Consider the following 23884-nt stretch of genomic DNA (forward strand, 5'->3'; position numbering starts at 1 on the left):
AATTGTGATATCTGTCTGCCTGCCTGCCTGTTTGTCTGTCTATCTATACTAGCTGTTCTACCCGTTCTTCGCACGGAACTTTCTGATTTTCACGGTTGTACTTATACAGTACATGAGTGTTAATAATTTGATAAATCTATAGAGATGTAAATTTGAGACGTGTTCATGTAAGTAAATATTAATCCATCGTTACCCGTGGTGCACCCGTAGTAGATACGGTAAAAAGTGACAGGACCATTTTTGTAGTTTAGTAAATTCTACACACTGGACGGGCAATCCAAATTTTGATCCGATTGTCTGTTTGGGCGTTATCATTCACACAACGCAAGCCACGTACTGGTAATGACGTCATTATGTCAACCCCTTTTTCTTCCCCTTAGAGGAGTTTTATTAAAATTCTGCTTATGTAGTTTTCCTATTTCCCACCTGAAGAATGCCTTTGTTAAATTTCATCTTCCTAACACATCAGGAAGTATGAGAATTAGTGATGAATCAGTCAGTGAGTGAGGGCTTTTGCATTGAGATATATATATATATATATATATATATATATATAGAGAGAGAGAGATAGAGAGAGAGATAGAGAGAATATATATTACTGTGCAAGAGTGTGACCACCCTTTGCCTTCAAAACAGCATCAGTTCTCTGTTCTTCTAGGTACACTTGCACACAGCTTTTGAAGGAACTCGGCAGGGAGGTTGTTCCAAACATTTTGGAGAGCTAACCACAGATCTTCTGTGGATGTTGGCTTGCTCAAATCCTTCTGTGTTTTCATGTAATTCCAGACAGACTCAATGATTTGAGATCAGGGCTCTGTGGTGACCATATCACAACTTTCAGGACTCCTTGTTCTTCTTTATGGTGAAGATAGTTTTTAATTACATTGTATGTATGTTTGAGGTCGTTGTCCTGCTGCTGAATAAATTTGGGGCCAATCAGACGGGATGTATTCAGGATCCTGGCGGTTGGAATCCTGGCGGTCAGAATGCCGATGTTGGAATCCCGACTGCCAGAATGCCGGCAGCGCCGCCACAGCTGTTCCCACTCCTCTGTGTCCACGACACCCATGGAGTGGGAATAAAATCTGTGGCGAGTGCAGCGAAGCACCGAGCCCACAAGGGGCTTTGTTGCGCTCGCCCTCCTGCCTGCATTGTGGCAGTCGGGATCCTGGCGTCAGTAGTATCCTGGCCTCCGGGATCCCAACTGCCGGTATCCCATACCCAACACAATCAGACGCCTCCCTGATAGTACTGCATTATGGCTAAGTACCTGCCTATATTTCTCAGCATTGAGGACACTATTAATCCTGACCAATTCCCCAACTCCATTTGCTGAAATGCAACCCCAACTTGCAATGAACCTCCAATATGCTTCACTGTTGCCTGCAGACAGTAATTATTGTACCACTCTCCAGCCCTTCAGTGAACAAACTGCCTTCTGTTAGAGCCAAATATTTCAAATTTTGACTCCAGTCCAGAGTACCTGCTGCCATTTTTCTACAGCCCAGTTCCTATGCTTTCATGCATAGTTGAGTCACTTGGCCTTGTTCCACGTCAAAAGTATGGCTTTTTAGCGCAATTCTTTCATGAAGACCACTTCTGGTAAGACTTTTCAAAACAATAGATCAGTGTTCCTGGATCCCAATGGTTTCTGCCAGCTCTGAGCAGATGGCATTGCTGGACATCTTCCGATTTCAAGGGAAGTAAGCATGATGTGTCTTTCATCCGATGCACTAAGTTTCCTTGGCTGACCACTTTGTGCTTCTTCAAAAGAGCTTGAACAGCACATCTTGAAACCCCAGTCTGCTTTAAAATCTTTGCCTGTGCTCAGTCTTGCCATGGTGAATGACCTGTGACATGAAACTGTCTTACACAACCTCACCTTATGTTTTAAGCCTGCTACACAGCTGTTTCTGTTTCAGTTAATCGCTGTGCTTCAACCTACATATGACAATGATGAGCATTATTACCTATTTTGTATGATTGGTTGATCATGCACCTGATTATAATCCTACAAAATCTCTGACTTTGTGCAAGTGCACCTAGAAGAATTGATGGCAAAAGGTGGTCCCACCAAATATTGATTTGATTTAGATTTCTCTTCTGTTCATTTACTTTTATGATTTTTAATGGAAATACTGTATGCGAAGTTAATGTTAATATTAAATAGCAATTTTCTGAAAAATCAATGAGCTACTATGCACATTTCTGAACAGCCACAAGCTTATATACGGTATAGAAGAGTATAGTTGCTAAATATCACAGAAATGTTCATGAAAATAGCCACAGATCTAAATATGTTATGAGCTTTACAAAACTGATATATGGGCATGGCTGCCATTCATGTTTATATCCATAGCCAATGCATGGTCCATAAAATGCTGAATTTTTTATTTGTGGAGGAAAGTAGTATTGTCTGTTGTTTCTTTTAACCCGCCCCTTTTACAAATGGAGGGATATGTATCTATATAAACACACACTACATATATGGTAGTAGGGATATTGATATATATATATATATATATATATATATATAGAAGAAGGAATGGCACTCCCAAAGCAATAGCAAGCAAAGCAGCCGGTGCCCTCACAATATAGGCATATAGTAGACGTGACCGCGTTGTGTCCGTTATTGGAAGCCGTGAGTGCCGCACCTCCATCCTACTATATATATATATATATATATATATATATATATATATATATAAAACCATCTTGTGGGAGTTCCTGAGACTGATTATTAAGCAGCATGGTAGAAATATTGTAAATAGTGATTGTAAGAGACTAGGCTTATCCTATGGTGCTGATGGATTTTACTCCGAGAGTAATCCTTCCTATATATGCTGCAAAGTACATTCAACAGTGGCTTCACAACTGGATGATTACTGGAACCTTCCATTGCCTTATTTTCACTGAATGTTTATAGAAAGTACTATACAACTCAGGGCAGTCAGTAGTCTGTCATCAATCATCTCTTCACTAAAGACTTTGGGGGGGGGGGGGGGGGTAATCCAGTTAGCCCCAATACCTTTACCACGATCAAAACAGTCTGTTATCACAATTAATTACTGATGGTCACTATCATGGTATCCAATTAGACGCCATTTTGATCGGCCGAAATGGAACCTGTGATCGGACAACAACACATGGTATCGGGGATAAATCCCCTATCCCATGTGTTATCGTGGCTCCAGCAGGCCGCTTATATCCTGAGGCATTTGAAACATAACACCCAATAAGTGCCAGCATCACGGGAGGAGCGCGCCACATCAGAGCTAATAGGATAGACCCCAACGATACAGTCATTTACGGTCATTGACCACAGGTAATTGGATACCCCCCTTGTTGTTTACTGTATTCATTATCCTATGTCCTGTGAATGATAGGACTGATCTTGATTTTAGTAGATATTTGTGTTTCATATGTTTCTTAGATCCCACTTCGCCAGGCTGTTGTTGCTCTGACATAGCTAATGGTTACAGTTAACACAGGATAAAATGTTAGTTGTGGGATACATACCTTTGGTCTGTCTTTACCACTGCACTCACCAGAATCTCAGCTTAGTGATCATTAGAACATAGGGCCTGATTCAGAGGTGGACGCAGGTTCCATTTAGCTGCAGATGGGTGATGTTTGGTGCTCTGCGCATCTGCCACAATAGTCCTGCAATGGAGGTTGCAGTGCAGTTCTAGACACAGCTTGATTGACAGGCTACAGGAATTTGGGTGCAGTGGCAGGGAGTGTCGTAGAAATCAGTGGCATACCGCTGCCATTTTGGGGGCATGCCAAAGTCAGTGACTGTGTCTTCAGATGCTGATTTACTCTTCTTGGCAGCTTAGTTATAGTGGACATTTTGGACAACCTTAGGGTTTCTCAGATGTCCAGCGATCCACGTGATGTTCCCAATGTTTCTCCGATGTTGCGTCTTCGGACACATGCAGCGGATCTGAGAAGTCAGCAGTATGTGTCATTACTAAAGATGGCAACTGCAGCAATGGCATAACTTCTCATATACAGTGTGACCAAAGGTGCAGCACTGACCCCAGTTGCGTCCACCTGTGACCTAGTCCCACCGTGAGCACTGCGCAAATATTCACATGATTTCAAATGCTAGATGTAACAAAAATGTATGAGGGGGTAAAGCCGCTGCTGAGTATGTATGCTGTATGGACTTCATGGGAACTGCTATTTAGAGTAATTGCCCCTGTTTCCCTCTCGCAACCGTGCTTACCTTACCATATTCTACTAGTTCGTGTGTATGTATTAAGTGTGTTTAGCTTTATATACGAGAAATTTGCTGCTCAACAAGAGTCTGTAAATATTGTTATTTTTATGAGCTGATTGTGACATCTTATGTTATAATGATCAGGTTTTGCATTGCCTTCCTGAGATTCTGACTTATACTTTGCAGGACATGTTGAAAAACACAGTGAAGGGTCATCCTGACCGGCTTCCTTTGCAAATGGCTCTTACAGAGCTGGAGACGTTAGCTGACAAACTCAATGAGAGGAAGCGGGATGCAGACCAACGCTGTGAAATTAAACAAATCGCCAAAGCAATGAATGAAAGGTATCTGAACAAGGTTAGTCAACAATACATTTCATAGGGGAATAATAAATGAAGAAGAACAGAAGTGGTCACATTAAACCACTTGTTTAAAGGTGACAATTTTTTTGTGTTTGTTATAGTGCACATGTTGTACCTTTTTATATAACCTATATTTTTTAGAGGCAAGAAAGCGATGAGTTAAACTGATGTTACGGATGTATGTCATGCACTAGAAAGAGTGATGAGATGTACTGTAGGCAATTTTGCAGCTGCTAGTAATAAATGTTATTTTCTAATTATATAATTATGCACAACTTACTGGGGTAACTCCTGATTCTTTAAAAATAGGGCATGTGCTCCGAATGAAAAAATTGAAAGACTCGGCCAAGGCTGACAAATTGGGATGGATGCAGAGTAGGTACTGCGGCAGGTAGCGTATCTTGCCTACTTAAAAAAAAAAAAAGTATTTCGGAGGGATTGGGAAAGCAACACCTCTACACATGGTACTAAAGAGGGTGTGTATAGCTCTGTTTAAGAAGTGTGTCATTGAATTGACACATACAGTTGTGCATTAAAAATATGCTGCAGTCTAGCACCTCACGTTACTCATAGAGATCACCACTATTTCAGGAAGTCTCCCTGACATTCTAGAAGTGTCGACAAGTATGAATCCTTGCCTGATGTCGGAATGTGCATTTCACTTATGCAGCTTGGACCTGGAGAGGTGGGACAGCAGAGATAAGGGGCTTTCAACATAGGCCATGTTCATTAAGGACATGCAGACTGTATACGCTGTGACGTATCTATAAAGGGTGCAGGGTGTGCAGTGCACACAAGGCCCTTGGGACCGGCACCGCACACCCCACACCAGTGTTCTTCAATACTTACCTCTCCAGAGTTCCAAGTCGCCAGCATTGTAAAAATTGACCGGAATATGTCTGCGACACCCTTTGTTTTCAGAGACCTGTGCATGCGCAAGTAGAATCTTTCATAGTGCCAGAGTCTACTAACTTGCGCAGCTGGCTAGCGAGGAGGGGTCCTGGACAGATACGGCAGACGAGCCCCCACCTCTCTGTTTATGCTACTGAATGATTTGTTTCTGAGACTTTGCCAGGTGTCTGACAGGTAGTGGACTGAGTGTTGGGAATTGCAGCCATGGTAATTCACTTTGTTCTATGCATCTACACCTAAACTAAATTCTTTTGATATTGAGAGGTCTACTTGGCTTATATATTTAGCATAGTCATCCTTTCATTTCTCTAGCAACCATAAGGGATATTGGGGAATCTAGTACAATGGGGTATATAGACGGGGTCCAAAGGAGCCGGTGCACTTTACATTTTCTTCACTGGGTGTGCTAGCTCCTCCCCTCTATGCCCCCTCCCACAGGCAGTTTAGGAAAAAGTGCCCTCAGGAGAGGATGCACACTCTGGAGCTCCAGAGAGTTTTCTTCAATTTCTCTTTAATGTTGGTTATTTTCGCTATGCTGTTTGGCCAACAGCGTACCTGCACCGTGGGAGTTAAGGGGGAGACGGTCACCAGCCTTACGAGGTGCAGAGCCGCTTCCCGGCTGCAGGACCATCATCACCCCGAACACTGCCTGAAGGTGACATCTGTGGTGAGTACAAACCGGGGGCCCCACTAGGGGGGTCCCCCGGTTCACTGTGCGGCTAAACGCGTGTGCGGTGTATGGGACCGTCCTGGGGGGCTTCCGCTAAGATCCCCCGTGTAGACGGGCTCACAATCGCTTAGACTAACACTGGTTGTGATGTTTTTAAGCTGAAAGGAGACATTGTCAGTATAAATAAATAACTATAGCTCCGGCGCCATTGGAGGGGGTGGAGCTAACTCAGAGCGAGACCAGAGGCATTTTGCAGGGCCGTCTTTTCGTATGGGCTCAATGGGCTCTTGCCCAAGGGCCCCAGGAGTGTAAGGTCCCTATGCTGATAGCTGGGGGTCCCCTCTTTCCAGGGGTACCAGATTTTTGAAAATCGGCCATGGGGAACTGGAGATATCTGACTTTGAAGCAGTGGTCCCCATCCAAGACTGTTAATTGCTCTTCCGAGTTTTTCTGAGGCTATTCTCCAAAATATGGGACTCCCCCCTTTCAGTGGACACTGGCAGCTTGTCTCTACTATGCCCAGAACCAGAGATATAAGCCTTCCAGCAGCCGGTCCCTGCTCCAGCTTCACACACCTGGTATGCAGTTTTATATTTTAGCTGGTGGATTGCTCTGGCTGCTGAACTCTAATCCCCAAGTCCACAGCATGTTCTGAAAGGTGGGACTTTCTAGTTTTTATCACATTCAAAGCTAAGAAATCTATTTCCAGGAACTGGAGATATCTGCAGTCAAGCAAGCTGCCCTCCCACTGGAAAATGATGAATATTAAGTCCACTCCACCATTCACCCCTCCCCTGCATATTACATACCCCCTACCACTCTGGAAGTCATGTACTGGGGCCCTTTCATTCATCCCAGTGCCTCTTCTACAGTTTAGTGTTCTCCCTCCCTCCAGGCCCTACATGCTGAGCGGAAGATAGAACACCCCGTACCGCCCGCGGGACATCTAAGCTGTTTCTGATGGCACCCAACCCCTACTGCTGGAGGATGGGTAGGGGCCCCAGTGCTTTGTTATGCCCAGGGCCTACACTGCTGTTAAGACAGCCCTGGCATTTTGGCACCTTCCTCTGCTTACTGCAGCCATGGACAACACACACAGCACTTTCTGGCTCCTCAGACACGCTGGATAGCTGGTACAGGGTGTAGCAAAGGGGGAGAGTCGCTATTGTACACTCTGAGTTCTCTACAGGACAGAATTTCTTAGTGTTTACTGTGATAAAGTTAGCTGACAACCTCACTGGGGCTGTATAGCTGGGGTGTGCTGGTGTCTTTTTCTTTGTGTGTCACCGCTCACATACGGTAGGGCAGGCTTGCAATATATTACTGTCATTGTGTATTTGATTGTGCTTACTGTGCAACATGGGTAAACACAAGCTGTGCAGTGTTATTATCATCTGATTCTGTTTCATGTAAAAAATGCAGCCAATCCTTACAAATCAGTGAAGGGGCTTTGGGAGAGGGTCCAGAGCCCCACTGGCTAGGGTCTCTTAAAACTATGATGTCAGATATGTCATCCCAGCTCACTGCTAAGGTTCAGAAAACTCAGCTACTACAACAGGCTGTTGCAGATTTTGCTACTAGGGCAGGTGTTGCTCATTCCCCCTCCGCTCATGCAGGACCACAAAAGCGGGTTTGCCTGCTCTACTATCTGCCACAGATGAGGATATACAGGAGGATGGGGAGGACTTGAACCCCGTTAGTGGGAATACTGATTCTGCTGAGGGTATTGAACCCCTAATTCCGGCTATATGGGATGTGTTAAAGCTCTCTCTAGAGCAGGCATTCCCAACCACGGTCCTCAAGGCACACTAACAGTGCAGGTTTTAGTGATATCCAGGGTTCAGCACCCTGGCCAAAGAGGGTACCCAGTTTGGGCAGGCAGTGCTGCAACAGTCTCCTCACGTTCCCACCCGTTCTGGAAGCTTTGGGACGTCCCCATCGTACTAGATTTCCCAATATCCCTTATGGATGCTAGAGAAAATAGGATTTTAATTACCTTCCAGTAAATCCTTTTCTCGTAGTCCATAAGGGATATTGGGCACCCGCCTCAGTGCGTTGACTTTTCTGCAGGTTCTCTTTTATGTGGTTACCTGTTCAGCTGTTGCTGTTGCCAACTGTTGCTGGTTGTTCTATGTTCGTGGTGTGCTGATATGTAAATCTCACCACTCTTTGTTGTCAAGTTTCCTTCTCTCACATACAGTATGTCTTTTCTCCTTCGGGCATGTTTTTACCTATAACTGCCTGTGAGAGGGGGCATAGAGAGGAGGAGCCAGCACACCCAGTGAAGAAAATTTAAAGTGCACCGGCTCCTTTGGACCCCGTCTATACCCCATCGTACCAGATTCCCCAATATCCCTTATGGACTACGAGAAAAGGATTTACCAGTAGGTAATTAGAATCCTACTTTTTTACTCTCCTTTTCTTTTGCAAAAAGCAGATACATTTTTTTAAACAATGGTTTTTATTATTTTGAACACAAACAAAGCCAGATACCGCAGCACACAACACAGGCGAAGTCCAACAAGAATAGGAGTTGACTGAATTGAATTACCAGTAGAAATACAACAATACAATGACAGTACAACAGGGTATGCAGTTTACTAATCATGTACTGCCAAATTTGGCGACAAACAAATATAGAACTAAGATACCAACAGATAGAGAAAGAGAGAAAGTAAGACAAGGAGAGAGACAACACAGTGACACACACAGGGGATCATATAGACACGGGTCATGCTCCACTAATGGGAGCGTTCCCAATACAGCAAATAAAGTATAGATATAAAATACAAATGATATATATGTGATATACAGTATAACAATATTACTCAGGCAGCATCAGCACTGGAATATGTCTGCGACACCCTTTGTTTTCAGAGACCTGTGCATGCGCAAGTAGAATCTTTCATAGTGCCAGAGTCTACTAACTTGCGCAGCTGGCTAGCGAGGAGGGGTCCTGGACAGATACGGCAGACGAGCCCCCACCTCTCTGTTTATGCTACTGAATGATTTGTTTCTGAGACTTTGCCAGGTGTCTGACAGGTAGTGGACTGAGTGTTGGGAATTGCAGCCATGGTAATTCACTTTGTTCTATGCATCTACACCTAAACTAAATTCTTTTGATATTGAGAGGTCTACTTGGCTTATATATTTAGCATAGTCATCCTTTTATTTCTCTAGCAACCATAAGGGATATTGGGGAATCTAGTACAATGGGGTATATAGACGGGGTCCAAAGGAGCCGGTGCACTTTACATTTTCTTCACTGGGTGTGCTAGCTCCTCCCCTCTATGCCCCCTCCCACAGGCAGTTTAGGAAAAAGTGCCCTCAGGAGAGGATGCACACTCTGGAGCTCCAGAGAGTTTTCTTCAATTTCTCTTTAATGTTGGTTATTTTCGCTATGCTGTTTGGCCAACAGCGTACCTGCACCGTGGGAGTTAAGGGGGAGACGGTCACCAGCCTTACGAGGTGCAGAGCCGCTTCCCGGCTGCAGGACCATCATCACCCCGAACACTGCCTGAAGGTGACATCTGTGGTGAGTACAAACCGGGGGCCCCACTATGGGGGTCCCCCGGTTCACTGTGCGGCTAAACGCGTGTGCGGTGTATGGGACCGTCCTGGGGGGCTTCCGCTAAGATCCCCCGTGTAGACGGGCTCACAATCGCTTAGACTAACACTGGTTGTGATGTTTTTAAGCTGAAAGGAGACATTGTCAGTATAAATAAATAACTATAGCTCCGGCGCCATTGGAGGGGGTGGAGCTAACTCAGAGCGAGACCAGAGGCATTTTGCAGGGCCGTCTTTTCGTATGGGCTCAATGGGCTCTTGCCCAAGGGCCCCAGGAGTGTAAGGTCCCTATGCTGATAGCTGGGGGTCCCCTCTTTCCAGGGGTACCAGATTTTTGAAAATCGGCCATGGGGAACTGGAGATATCTGACTTTGAAGCAGTGGTCCCCATCCAAGACTGTTAATTGCTCTTCCGAGTTTTTCTGAGGCTATTCTCCAAAATATGGGACTCCCCCCTTTCAGTGGACACTGGCAGCTTGTCTCTACTATGCCCAGAACCAGAGATATAAGCCTTCCAGCAGCCGGTCCCTGCTCCAGCTTCACACACCTGGTATGCAGTTTTATATTTTAGCTGGTGGATTGCTCTGGCTGCTGAACTCTAATCCCCAAGTCCACAGCATGTTCTGAAAGGTGGGACTTTCTAGTTTTTATCACATTCAAAGCTAAGAAATCTATTTCCAGGAACTGGAGATATCTGCAGTCAAGCAAGCTGCCCTCCCACTGGAAAATGATGAATATTAAGTCCACTCCACCATTCACCCCTCCCCTGCATATTACATACCCCCTACCACTCTGGAAGTCATGTACTGGGGCCCTTTCATTCATCCCAGTGCCTCTTCTACAGTTTAGTGTTCTCCCTCCCTCCAGGCCCTACATGCTGAGCGGAAGATAGAACACCCCGTACCGCCCGCGGGACATCTAAGCTGTTTCTGATGGCACCCAACCCCTACTGCTGGAGGATGGGTAGGGGCCCCAGTGCTTTGTTATGCCCAGGGCCTACACTGCTGTTAAGACAGCCCTGGCATTTTGGCACCTTCCTCTGCTTACTGCAGCCATGGACAACACACACAGCACTTTCTGGCTCCTCAGACACGCTGGATAGCTGGTACAGGGTGTAGCAAAGGGGGAGAGTCGCTATTGTACACTCTGAGTTCTCTACAGGACAGAATTTCTTAGTGTTTACTGTGATAAAGTTAGCTGACAACCTCACTGGGGCTGTATAGCTGGGGTGTGCTGGTGTCCTTTTCTTTGTGTGTCACCGCTCACATACGGTAGGGCAGGCTTGCAATATATTACTGTCATTGTGTATTTGATTGTGCTTACTGTGCAACATGGGTAAACACAAGCTGTGCAGTGTTATTATCATCTGATTCTGTTTCATGTAAAAAATGCAGCCAATCCTTACAAATCAGTGAAGGGGCTTTGGGAGAGGGTCCAGAGCCCCACTGGCTAGGGTCTCTTAAAACTATGATGTCAGATATGTCATCCCAGCTCACTGCTAAGGTTCAGAAAACTCAGCTACTACAACAGGCTGTTGCAGATTTTGCTACTAGGGCAGATGTTGCTCATTCCCCCTCCGCTCATGCAGGACCACAAAAGCGGGTTTGCCTGCTCTACTATCTGCCACAGATGAGGATATACAGGAGGATGGGGAGGACTTGAACCCCGTTAGTGGGAATACTGATTCTGCTGAGGGTATTGAACCCCTAATTCCGGCTATATGGGATGTGTTAAAGCTCTCTCTAGAGCAGGCATTCCCAACCACGGTCCTCAAGGCACACTAACAGTGCAGGTTTTAGTGATATCCAGGGTTCAGCACCCTGGCCAAAGAGGGTACCCAGTTTGGGCAGGCAGTGCTGCAACAGTCTCCTCACGTTCCCACCCGTTCTGGAAGCTTTGGGACGTCCCCATCGTACTAGATTTCCCAATATCCCTTATGGATGCTAGAGAAAATAGGATTTTAATTACCTTCCAGTAAATCCTTTTCTCGTAGTCCATAAGGGATATTGGGCACCCGCCTCAGTGCGTTGACTTTTCTGCAGGTTCTCTTTTATGTGGTTACCTGTTCAGCTGTTGCTGTTGCCAACTGTTGCTGGTTGTTCTATGTTCGTGGTGTGCTGATATGTAAATCTCACCACTCTTTGTTGTCAAGTTTCCTTCTCTCACATACAGTATGTCTTTTCTCCTTCGGGCATGTTTTTACCTATAACTGCCTGTGAGAGGGGGCATAGAGAGGAGGAGCCAGCACACCCAGTGAAGAAAATTTAAAGTGCACCGGCTCCTTTGGACCCCGTCTATACCCCATCGTACCAGATTCCCCAATATCCCTTATGGACTACGAGAAAAGGATTTACCAGTAGGTAATTAGAATCCTACTTTTTTACTCTCCTTTTCTTTTGCAAAAAGCAGATACATTTTTTTAAACAATGGTTTTTATTATTTTGAACACAAACAAAGCCAGATACAGCAGCACACAACACAGGCGAAGTCCAACAAGAATAGGAGTTGACTGAATTGAATTACCAGTAGAAATACAACAATACAATGACAGTACAACAGGGTATGCAGTTTACTAATCATGTACTGCCAAATTTGGCGACAAACAAATATAGAACTAAGATACCAACAGATAGAGAAAGAGAGAAAGTAAGACAAGGAGAGAGACAACACAGTGACACACACAGGGGATCATATAGACACGGGTCATGCTCCACTAATGGGAGCGTTCCCAATACAGCAAATAAAGTATAGATATAAAATACAAATGATATATATGTGATATACAGTATAACAATATTACTCAGGCAGCATCAGATTGTGGGGAATGTAATTGTGACAGTTCTATAGAGCCAGTAATAACCATAGGTAGCCCCCTCCGCTCCCGAAATTCCTTCCATTTCAACCAAGAATTCAATATTGAAGGTGGCGAAGCCGAATATATACCTCCAGCTGTTTCAAATAGGAAATGTTTATGTGTGCTGTTAACAATGGCTTGGATAGTGGGTGTATTTTGTGTTTTCCACAGCTGTCCAATTGCCGCTTTGGTGGATATGAGGATATGGCCAGCAATGTATCTATCACAATGTAATAGGTCAGGTGATGAATAATGAAATAAAGCAAACATAGGATTCATCGGTACTTCCACCCCCAACACCTCCCGGAGGAGAGAGAATACTTCGGTCCACAGCGACCTCAGAGAGGGACATTCCCAAAAAACGTGTAAAATAGTACCAACGTGACCACAATTCCTCCAGCAAAGCCAGGAAACCGAAGGCCAAATGGTATGGAGCCGCTGTGGAGTAAAGTACGCCCTTTGGCACAATTTAAAGTACATCTCGGAATGCTGAAGGCATCTCGAGATCTTAAAGCACTTTGAGGAAATGGAGTCCCACTCCTCCTCCCGCAGATCAATGGAGAGGTCCCTCTCCCACTTCAGCTGCGAGGGAGTCTTACCCTGTTTAGAGAGAAGAGTTATATACTGATACCATTTAGATATCCCACCGCCATGGTCCGGGGAAGACAGTCTGAGGCGTAAAGAGGCAGGTAGGGGGACGGGGGCCACCGCATCACCCCCACATGACTGAAGCCAATGTCGTATCTGCAGATATTTGAAGAAGTCTTGTTTTGGGATACCCGAGTGACTTAATAACCTAGAGAAGGGCACCAATCCCCCCTCCGAGCATAGGTCCCCCAAATGCACAATCCCAGCCTCGATCCAAGCGTCCAACTCAAGGTTAGGTATGAGACAAGCAATAGTACTAATTTGTAAATCCGCCGACGGCAACAAGATTTTCGAATCGGATGCAGCAACCGCATGCCAAAGCTTCAGAGTGCATCTAACCGATTCCCCTGGGCCCTGCCGTTTTGGAACACAGTGGGTGGGCAACATAAACAGGTCTCTCAAGTCAATCGAGCCTAGAAAAGACCGTTCCATGAGGACCCATGGCTTGGGGTTGTGCATGTCGAACCAATCCCGAGCCTGACTGAGAAGGCAAGCGGAGTGGAACGCCTCCAGGTTCGGGTAGGCTACACCTCCGACCGTCTTAGGCAACATCAGGACCTGTCTAGCTATGCGGGGCCTAGACCCCTTCCATATATACTGAAAGATGATCTTGTTAGCTCTCACAAGAAGAGGTTTGGGGAAGCTATGAGGGATAGCCCGGAACAAATATAGAAGTTTAGGAAGTAATATCATCTTAGTCGCGGAAATGCGTCCTAACCAGGAAATTTCATGAAGGGACCATTCTTTTATTAATTTTTCGAAAGTGCTAAAGAGGGGAAGATAGTTACAGTCATACAGGTCTCTGTCTAGGGAAAGGTGAATTCCTAAGTATTTAATGGATCTCACTTGCCAAGCATATCGGTATCGGTCCTTAAGTAGGGTCACAGTACGTGGCGGAATGTGAAGCGGTAGAGCTTCGGTTTTGGATGTGTTTAACTTGTAATATGAAATTCTGGAATATCGATCCAGGATAGTATGGAGCGCAATAAGGGAGGCATCTGGGCGAGTTAAGCAGAGCAAAATGTCGTCAGCGAATAAACTGATCTTGTGAGTCAGACCACCTATCTCTGGGCCTGCAATTGTTGGCTCAGACCTAATGGTCTCAGCCAGGGGCTCAATAGCTAAGGCGAATATGAGGGGTGACAGGGGGCAGCCCTGTCTAGTTCCATTGGAAATATTAAAGTCCCCTGACAAACAACCGTTGACAAACACCCTTGCAGAGTACAGAGCAAAAATGGAATCCAAGAACCTCCCAACAAACCCGAATTTATCTAGAACAGCTCTCAGATATCCCCAGTGGAGTCTATCAAACGCCTTTTCGGCGTCCAGTGAGAGTATGAGAAGGGGGGTTTTATGTGCATCACAATGTTCCAATATGTTATACACTCTCCGGGTGTTATCCGAGGCCTGCCTGCCCGTGACAAAGTTAACCTGGTCAGCAGCTATGAGGGAAGGAAGCAGTGGGGAAAGGCGATTTGCGATAAGCTTTGCAAAAAGCTTGACGTCTGTGTTCAACAAAGCTATGGGACGATAGTTTTGGACTGCTGTGGGGGGCTTGCCAGGTTTAGGAATCGCAACTATTTGTGCCTCAAGCATTTCTCTCGGAAACCTCCCCACTCCCGATGCCTCATTGAAAACAGACAGCAGTAAGGGGGCCAGGTCAGTCTTATATGATTTATAGAAATTGGAGGGGAAGCCATCAGGGCCAGGGGCCTTGTCTCTCGGGAGAGCAGATATAGCTGCGTCTAGTTCTTCTAATGTCCATGGGGAGCTAAGGGACAGGCCGGCCGCGGGATCCAACGACGGGAGGGAAATCTTTCAAAAAGGACTGAATGTCAGCCTCACTGGGTTGGGGGGTGGTCGGGTCAGACTTTAAACCGTAGAGTTGGGAGTAATACTCTGCAAAGGTGTTTGCAATATCATAGGGGTCAGAAACTCTAGAACCCGTAGAGGAACAGACATAGTGTATCCTAGCCCTAGCTCGTCTACTCTGTAGCTTCCGAGCTAAGAGGCGACCCGCCTTATTACCAAGTACATAAAACCTCTGGTTTAGTCGAGCAATGTTACGTTGCACATCTCTGAGGGAGAAAACGTTAACCCTTTCCCTAGCGGCTAATAGGAGCTTGAAAGCAGATTTATTGAGAGGATTCGCTTTATGTAACAATTCCAGTCTGGCAGCTTCACTATCGGCAAGCAAACGTTCAGCCTGTTGAGAGCGTTTAAGTTTGGCAGTCGTCTGGATGGCAGAGCCTCGAATCACTGCTTTAAAAGAGCACCAATTATAAAAAATCGAGGTATCTTCCGATTTGTTAGTATCAAGGTATAACTGTATAGATTGTCGAATAGTGAAAAGGGCATCGGGGGGTGGTTGAGTAAGAACCTCCCCAGTCTCCAGGGCCCTGGGGAGATCCCACCTGCCTCCAGCTCCCATACAACCATTAATGGGGAATGGTCAGACCAAGTCATTGGCAATATGTTAATTTCTCGAATGGCCGTCAGGGTCTCTTTATTCGTCAAGGCAAGGTCTATCCTGGATTATGAGGAGTGAACGTGCGAATAGAAGGAGTAGTCTCGCTCTGTGGGGTATTTAGTTCTCCATGCGTCATATAGATCGAATTCCCCCAGTAACTGGCGGAGGTTAGGCCTCCCGTCCTGAGCATTCCGATTCCCCGACAGGGTGCTCCTAGTAGTACGAGATCTATCTAGTAGAGGGTCTACAACTAAATTAAAATCCCCCAAGATCATAACCGCCCCCTTAGTGTGCTTTTGTATCAAGGAACAGAGCTTCTTACAGAAAGTGAGCTGACCAGTATTCAGGGCATAGCATGAGACTAAAGTGATCAAAACGTTTTCCAATAACCCTATCAATATGAGATATCAACCCTCAGGATCTACTATTTGGGATTATAGTGTAAAAGTACAGTTCAGGGAAAAGAGTATCGCTACCCCAGCCTTCTTTGTAGGACCATTGGCCATATAGCAAGTAGGGAAACAGTTATCATGAAATTTAGGGGAATCCAATTTTCTAAAGTGGGTTTCTTGAACTGCAACCACATTCGCCTTCATTTTATAGAAGGAGGACAAAGCTAGTTTACGTTTCTGTGGGGAGTTCAATCCTTTAACATTTAGTGAGACTAACCTGACCATAACTGATTATTAAGGGAACAAAGTAACCGCTGAAGCCAACATTTAGGAACAAAACCCTGGGGGGGACAAGACACATAAGAGAGACAAACAGGGATAGACAAGAGAGAATTATGAAAGAAAGAAAAGAAACAGACCCCATAGAGATATGGGGCCATAGTAAGGCGCCAAAACATCCAGCGCCTCACACTATGAAATAGAGAGGTTGGTGGCCAACCTCCCCGCAACCAAACAGCCGAAGATTGTATATCTCGGCGTATGTAAACCCACACGGCATTCAGCGCACATGACCTAGAAGCGCAGAACCGCAGAGACATACAATTCAGTTCCTATAATTGAGATCTAGGGCAAGTAGATTAACGAACAGGCAGTCAGTAAGAAAAAGGCATAAGACGAACTCTGCACTGCATATAGATAAGCACCACCCTAGAATGGAACAGCATACAAAACAAAGAAAGTCACAATGGCAGTAATCAACTTAAACAGCAACTGTAGCAGTCTCTGCAGTTAACGTCCAGAACATGGGACGTTATTCAAGGAAAGGGCACTCAAGGCAAGTAAACGTTAGAGGTATACCGCCACTTCTCAACCGTCGACCAGTCCTGCTGGAGTCGGCGGTCAGGAGAACTGGGCCCTCGGTCTCCCCCTAGATTCCATTTACGGAGAAGCTTCATACCCTCATCCACTGAAGAGACGGCTATAGTGGAGCCGTCTCTGGAGATCAACAGACGAGTGGGGAAGCCCCATCTATATCGAATGCCAGCCTTCCGAAGAACCGTAGTGACAGGGTGGAAAGAGCGTCTTTTGTTAAGAGTGAACTGCGACAAGTCTCTATAATTGAAGTTTACCCAAGGCTTCTGCTGAGTCAGAGGAGGGTATGGCCGCTTTGAGCAAGGACTCTTTAATATGGAAAAAGTGAACCCGCATCAGAACATCTCCAGACGATCCCTCTGGAGCACCCCGGGCCTTCGGAATTCGATGAATTCGGTCCAATAGGAGATCTGAGGAGCTGGCGGAAGGCAGCAATTTTTTGAAGATCTCCATAGTGTAATCATGGAGACTGCTATTAGAAATCGAGTCGGGGACCCCTCTGAGTTTAAGATTGTTTCTGCGCGAGCGATCTTCCAAATCCGCCACTTTATCGCGCAGAAAATTCACTTCACCCTCCAGGGTATCATGGGAGTCTATCAGTGAGTTATGTGACCCGACTACTTCACTCATCTTCGTTTCCAGCTGGCCTGTCCTCTCACCCAAGTCGTCAATGGAGCTCTGGCAGGATTTCAGCATGGCTCTAAACTCAGATGTCACGTCGTCTTTAAACTGTTGCAGCAAAAGCTTCATACTGCCCACTGTTAAAGCTTCACCATCCTCAAGACGCGTTGGAGAGGGTGCGTCACTGGAAAGGGGCTCAGACGCCAATGGAGGAGACCGCATGGTTTGTGGTGATGAGCCTGCCACAGGAGCTCCAGCCTCTGGAGGTTTATTTCGGAAAGGAGAAGGCTTAAAAAAGGCGACTTGAGTGACCGGTTTGGAGGCTTTATGCTTCTTCGGAGGCATGACTCCGGATTTCTCAGAGATGTACCTAATACAGTAGAAGGGGGGTACAGCTTGCTTCAATCCAACAGGGTAAAGACTCAGCCGCGTGTAGGTATGTATCAGCTAAAATTATTGCGGGGAGGTACTAGAAGGACATTATGAAAGAAAGATCACATCTCAGTACAGCACGGGCAGGTCAGATGCTAGGGGTCGAACAGTAATTATCACCCCCATCCGAGGGATCTCAGTCGCAGAAAGCAGCCCCCTAGTATTGAGTGATCAGATATTCAGTGTGATGCGGAGCTATCACTGAGAGCACAGCTGCGGGTGGTTTATTAACGCCCCTAGGCACTGTATATTTAAAGAACAACAAGCTGCAGCAGAGCTATATAAATTGCACTCACTCTTCAGGTGTCAGGGGTTAATGAGAGTACTGTTAAGAGCAGAGCCCCACAGCTGTCCAGGCACACAGTTAAGCCAGGCAAACGAGGTAGCAGGAGGAGTTCAGGCGGGAGCAGAGCCGCGCTCACCGCCAATCAAAATATGGCGCCCGACAGCCTTATGTATCAAGCGGTATCCGTTCACATGGTCGACCATGTTATGGTCGACAGTCATTAGGTCGACCACTATTGGTCGGACACATGGTCGACACATGAAAATGGTCGACACATGAAAGGTCGACACATGAAAAGGTCGAAATGAGTTGTTGTTTTTTTTTTTCCTTTTGGGGAACTTTTCCATACTTTACGATCCACGTGGACTACGATTGGAACGGTAATCTGTGCCGAGCGAAGCGGTAGCGGAGCGAAGGCACCATGCCCGAAGCATGGCGAGCGAAGCGAGCCATGCGAGGGGAGCCGGTGCACCAATTGGGGTTCCCAGTCACTTTACGCAAAAAACGACACAAAAAAAAGTTAAACTCATGTCGACCTTTTCATGTGTCGACCATTTTCATGTGTCGACCATGTGTCCATGTCGACCATGTCAATGTCGACCAAAAGTGGTCGACCTAATGACTGTCGACCATAACATGGTCGACCATTCATACCGGAACCGTATCAAGCACCTTCATCCAGGGAAGCCGGTGCAGAAGGGGATCAGGACACAGCTTGCGTAGAGCAGCGGGCACCGCGGGCCGCCCCCCCAGGTGAGAACAGGGCAGTCAGTCACAGAGCGGTCGGAGGTCACGGCCGCCGCCACCAACCGCAATATGGCGCCCGCCGGACACTCACGAGCAGCCGCTCCACAGAAGATCCAGTGCAGAAGGGGGGCAGATCACCAGGCGCTCTCAGCGGTGGAGTCCCGCGGTCCGCGCACCAGGCACCAGCAGGACAAATCAAGTTGACTAATGGGCACAGTCAGAGCTACGAGCTCAGGCAGGGGAACTCCAAGATGGCGCCGGCCGATCCCGGCCGGAACAGTGCAGCACTCGTAAGTGTCTTTATCCAGGGATCAGGGCACAGACTCACCCAGCTGCACACCTCAGAGTGGTCAGTAACCCTTCAGATAGCTGTGCAGGGCCCAGTGGGCATTCACTCAGGGCAACAGGATACCATACGGGAGAATATAGGCTGTGGAGCTAGGAGATCACGTCCTACTCCCCATCCATCTAGGCCACGCCCCCAAAAGCAGATTAATTAAAAACAAAATAAAACATAATGTTAATGCATTGATAAACTTGTAATTTGTTATCATTATCATTTGTTAGTATTATGAATCACATACAAAAATGATGTCCTGCCAGCACCACGATATGCTTTTAAATTCCAGTCTATAAGAAAAACAATGATCACAAAGCTTTTAATGTCGTCTAGTTAAATTATAAATTGTATATTTAAGAAGTCACATAGCACCATGTATTGTACAGTGCAGCTTTAAGGGACCTGAAGGCGTACACCCTAACTTTCTGATCCAGGGACAGGGCGTGGCCTCTCCATCAGAGGCGTGGCTAATGCCCCTTTGTCACATCCTCATGGGCAGGACAGAACCCTCCTATCTGAACGGTCTTGCCTAAATTGGGAAAGTTGGGAAGTATATCTACTGTATAGTAGTGATGAGCGGGTTCGGATCCTCGGGATCCGAACCCGCCCGAACTTCACCTTTTTTTTCACGGGTTCGAGCGACTCGAATCCTCCCGCCTTGCTCGGTTAACCCGAGCGCGCCCGAACGTCATCATCCCGCTGTCGGATTCTCGCGAGATTCGGATTCTATATAAGGAGCCGCGCGTCGCCGCCATTTTCACACGTGCATTGAGATTGATAGGGAGAGGACGTGGCTGGCGTCCTCTCCGTTATAGTAGAAAAGACTGAGTGACTTAGTTATAATTGTGGGGAGGATTGGGGACGGGGAGCAGCTGTTAGGGAGTACAGTGCAGGGTTTTGATTATACCACCAGTGAGTTTATTCCGTTGTTTCTCTGCCTGAAAAAAAAACGCTCCACCATATCTGTGCTCACTCAGTGTGCTGCACTGCTGCATATATCTGTGCTGAGTGCACTGCTCACACTGCCTAGTTGTGGGAACTGGGGAGCAGTTATAGCAGGAGTACAGTGCACAGTTTTGCTGACAGTGACCACCAGTCCAGTATACGTTTGTCTGCCTGAAAAACACTCCTGTGGTGGCTTTTTTTTTCTTCATACTAGTTTAGCAGTCTGCTGACAGTGTCCACCAGGTCCGTTATTATTATACAGTATATTATGTATATATATAGCAGTACGGCAGGCCACGGCTGTACCTACCTCTGTGTCGTCAGTGCACTCGTCGTCCATAAGTAATATAATACTATACTATCCATCCATCTACAATGTATACCTGTGGTGGTTTTTTTTTTCTTCATACTAGTTTAGCAGTCTGCTGACAGTGTCCACCAGGTCCGTTATTATTATTATACAGTATATTATATATATATATATAGCAGTACGGTAGGCCACGGCTGTACCTACCTCTGTGTCGTCAGTGCACTCGTCGTCCATAAGTAATATAATACTATACTATCCATCTATCTACATTGTATACTTGTGGTGGGTTTTTTTTTCTTCATACTAGTTTAGCAGTCTGCTGACAGTGTCCACCAGGTCCGTTATTATTATACAGTATATTATATATATATATATTTATAGCAGTACGGTGGGCCACGGCTGTACCTACCTCTGTGTCGTCAGTGCACTCGTCGTCCATAAGTAATATAATACTATCCATCCATCTACATTGTATACCTGTGGTGTTTTTTTTTTTCTTCATACTAGTTTAGCAGTCTGCTGACAGTGTCCACCAGGTCCGTTATTATTATTATACAATATATTATATATATATATATATATATATATATATATATATAGCAGTACGGTAGGCCACGGCTGTACCTACCTCTGTGTCGTCAGTGCACTCGTCGTCCATAAGTAATATAATACTATAGTATCCATCCATCTACATTGTATACCTGTGGTGGGTTTTTTTTTCTTCATACTAGTTTAGCAGTCTGCTGACAGTGTCCACCAGGTACGTTATTATTATTATACAGTATATTATATATATATATATATATATATATATAGCAGTACGGTAGGCCACGGCTGTACCTACCTCTGTATCGTCAGTGCACTCGTCGTCCATAAGTAATATAATACTATACTATCCATCCATCTACATTGTATACCTGTGGTGGGTTTTTTTTCTTCATACTAGTTTAGCAGTCTGCTGACAGTGTCCACCAGGTCCGTTATTATTATTATACAGTATATTATATATATATATATATGTATAGCAGTACGGTAGGCCACGGCTGTACCTACCTCTGTGTCGTCAGTGCACTCGTCGTCCATAAGTAATATAATACTATACTATCCATCCATCTACATTGTATACCTGTGGTGGGTTTTTTTTTCTTCATACTAGTTTAGCAGTCTGCTGACAGTGTCCACCAGGTCCGTTATTATTATTATACAGTATATTATATATATAAGCTGTACGGTAGGCCACGGCTGTACCTACCTCTGTGTCGTCACTCGTCCTCCATAAGTAATATAATACTATACTATCCATCCATCTACATTGTATACCTGTGGTGGCTTTTAGTTGTGCGCATTAAAATATGGAGAACAAAAATGTGGAGGTTAAAAAAATAGGGAAAGATCAAGATCCACTTCCACCTCGTGCTGAAGCTGCTGCCACTAGTCATGGCCGAGACGATGAAATGCCATCAACGTCGTCTGCCAAGGCCGATGCCCAATGTCATAGTACAGAGCATGTAAAATCCAAAACACAAAAGATCAGTAAAATGACCCAAAAATCAAAATTAAAAGCGTCTGAGGAGAAGCGTAAACTTGCCAATATGCCATTTACGACACGGAGTGGCAAGGAACGGCTGAGGCCCTGGCCTATGTTCATGGCTAGTGGTTCAGCTTCACATAAGGATGGAAGCACTCATCCTCTCGCTAGAAAAAAGAAAAGACTTAAGCTGGCAAAAGCACAGCAAAGAACTGTGCGTTCTTCAAAATCACAAATCCCCAAGGAGAGTCCAATTGTGACGGTTGCGATGCCTGACCTTCCCAACACTGGACGGGAAGAGCTTGCGCCTTCCACCATTTGCACGCCCCCTGCAAGTGCTGGAAGGAGCACCCGCAGTCCAGTTCCTGATAGTCAAATTGAAGATGTCAGTGTTGAAGTACACCAGGATGAGGATATGGGTGTTGCTGGCGCTGGGGAGGAAATTGACAAGGAGGATTCTGATGGTGAGGTGGTTTGTTTAAGTCAGGCACCCGGGGAGACGCCTGTTGTCCGTGGGAGGAATATGGCCATTGACATGCCTGGTCAAAATACAAAAAAAATCAGCTCTTCAGTGTGGAATTATTTCAATAGAAATGCGGACAACTGGTGTCAAGCCGTGTGTTGTCTTTGTCAAGCTGTAATAAGTAGGGGTAAGGACGTTAACCACCTCGGAACATCCTCCCTTATACGTCACCTGCAGCGCATTCATAATAAGTCAGTGACAAGTTCAAAAACTTTGGGCGACAGCGGAAGCAGTCCACTGACCAGTAAATCCCTTCCTCTTGTAACCAAGTTCGCGCAAACCACACCACCAACTCCCTCAGTGTCAATTTCCTCCTTACCCAGGAAAGCCAATAGTCCTGCAGGCCATGTCACTGGCAAGTCTGACGAGTCCTCTCCTGCCTGGGATTCCTCCGATGCATCCTTGAGTGTAACGCCTACTGCTGCTGGCGCTGCTGTTATTGCTGCTGGGAGTCGATCGTCATCCCAGAGGGGAAGTCGGAAGACCACTTGTACTACTTCCAGTAAGCAATTGACTGTCCAACAGTCCTTTGCGAGGAAGATGAAATATCACAGCAGTCATCCTGTTGCAAAGCGGATAACTCAGGCCTTGACAACTATGTTGGTGTTAGACGTGCGTCCAGTATCCGCCGTTAGTTCACGGGGAACTAGAGAATTGCTTGAGGTAGTGTGCCCCCGTTACCAAATACCATCTAGGTTCCACTTCTCTAGGCAGGCGATACCGAGAATGTACACGGACGTCAGAAAAAGAGTCACCAGTGTCCTAAAAAATGCAGTTGTACCCAATGTCCACTTAACCACGGACATGTGGACAAGTGGAGCAGGGCAGACTCAGGATTATATGACTGTGACAGCCCACTGGGTAGATGTATTGCCTCCCGCTGCAAGAACAGCAGCGGCGGCACCAGTAGCAGCATCTCGCAAACGCCAACTCGTTCCTAGGCAGGCTACGCTTTGTATCACCGCTTTCCAGAATACGCATACAGCTGAAAACCTCTTACGGCAACTGAGGAAGATCATCGCAGAATGGCTTACCCCAATTGGACTCTCCTGGGGATTTGTGGCATCGGACAACGCCAGCAATATTGTGCGTGCATTACATCTGGGCAAATTCCAGCACGTCCCATGTTTTGCACATACCTTGAATTTGGTGGTGCAGAATTATTTAAAAAACGACAGGG

At 45.9% G+C, this 23884-nt stretch overlaps 1 protein-coding gene across 5 annotated transcripts in view; it reads left to right on the plus strand.

Moving 5' to 3' along the window:
* Positions 1–23884, plus strand: part of ARHGEF10 (Rho guanine nucleotide exchange factor 10) — a 318961-nt gene that overhangs the window by 200740 nt on the left and 94337 nt on the right. For all 5 annotated transcript variants that reach the window (XM_063916670.1, XM_063916669.1, XM_063916673.1 and 2 more), the window contains one exon: positions 4412–4582. In XM_063916670.1, the coding sequence (XP_063772740.1) occupies positions 4412–4582 (171 nt within the window). The remainder of the gene's footprint in view (positions 1–4411; positions 4583–23884) is intronic.

Source organism: Pseudophryne corroboree, chromosome 4, assembly GCF_028390025.1.
Source record: "Pseudophryne corroboree isolate aPseCor3 chromosome 4, aPseCor3.hap2, whole genome shotgun sequence".
NCBI classification, from domain to species: domain Eukaryota; kingdom Metazoa; phylum Chordata; class Amphibia; order Anura; family Myobatrachidae; genus Pseudophryne; species Pseudophryne corroboree.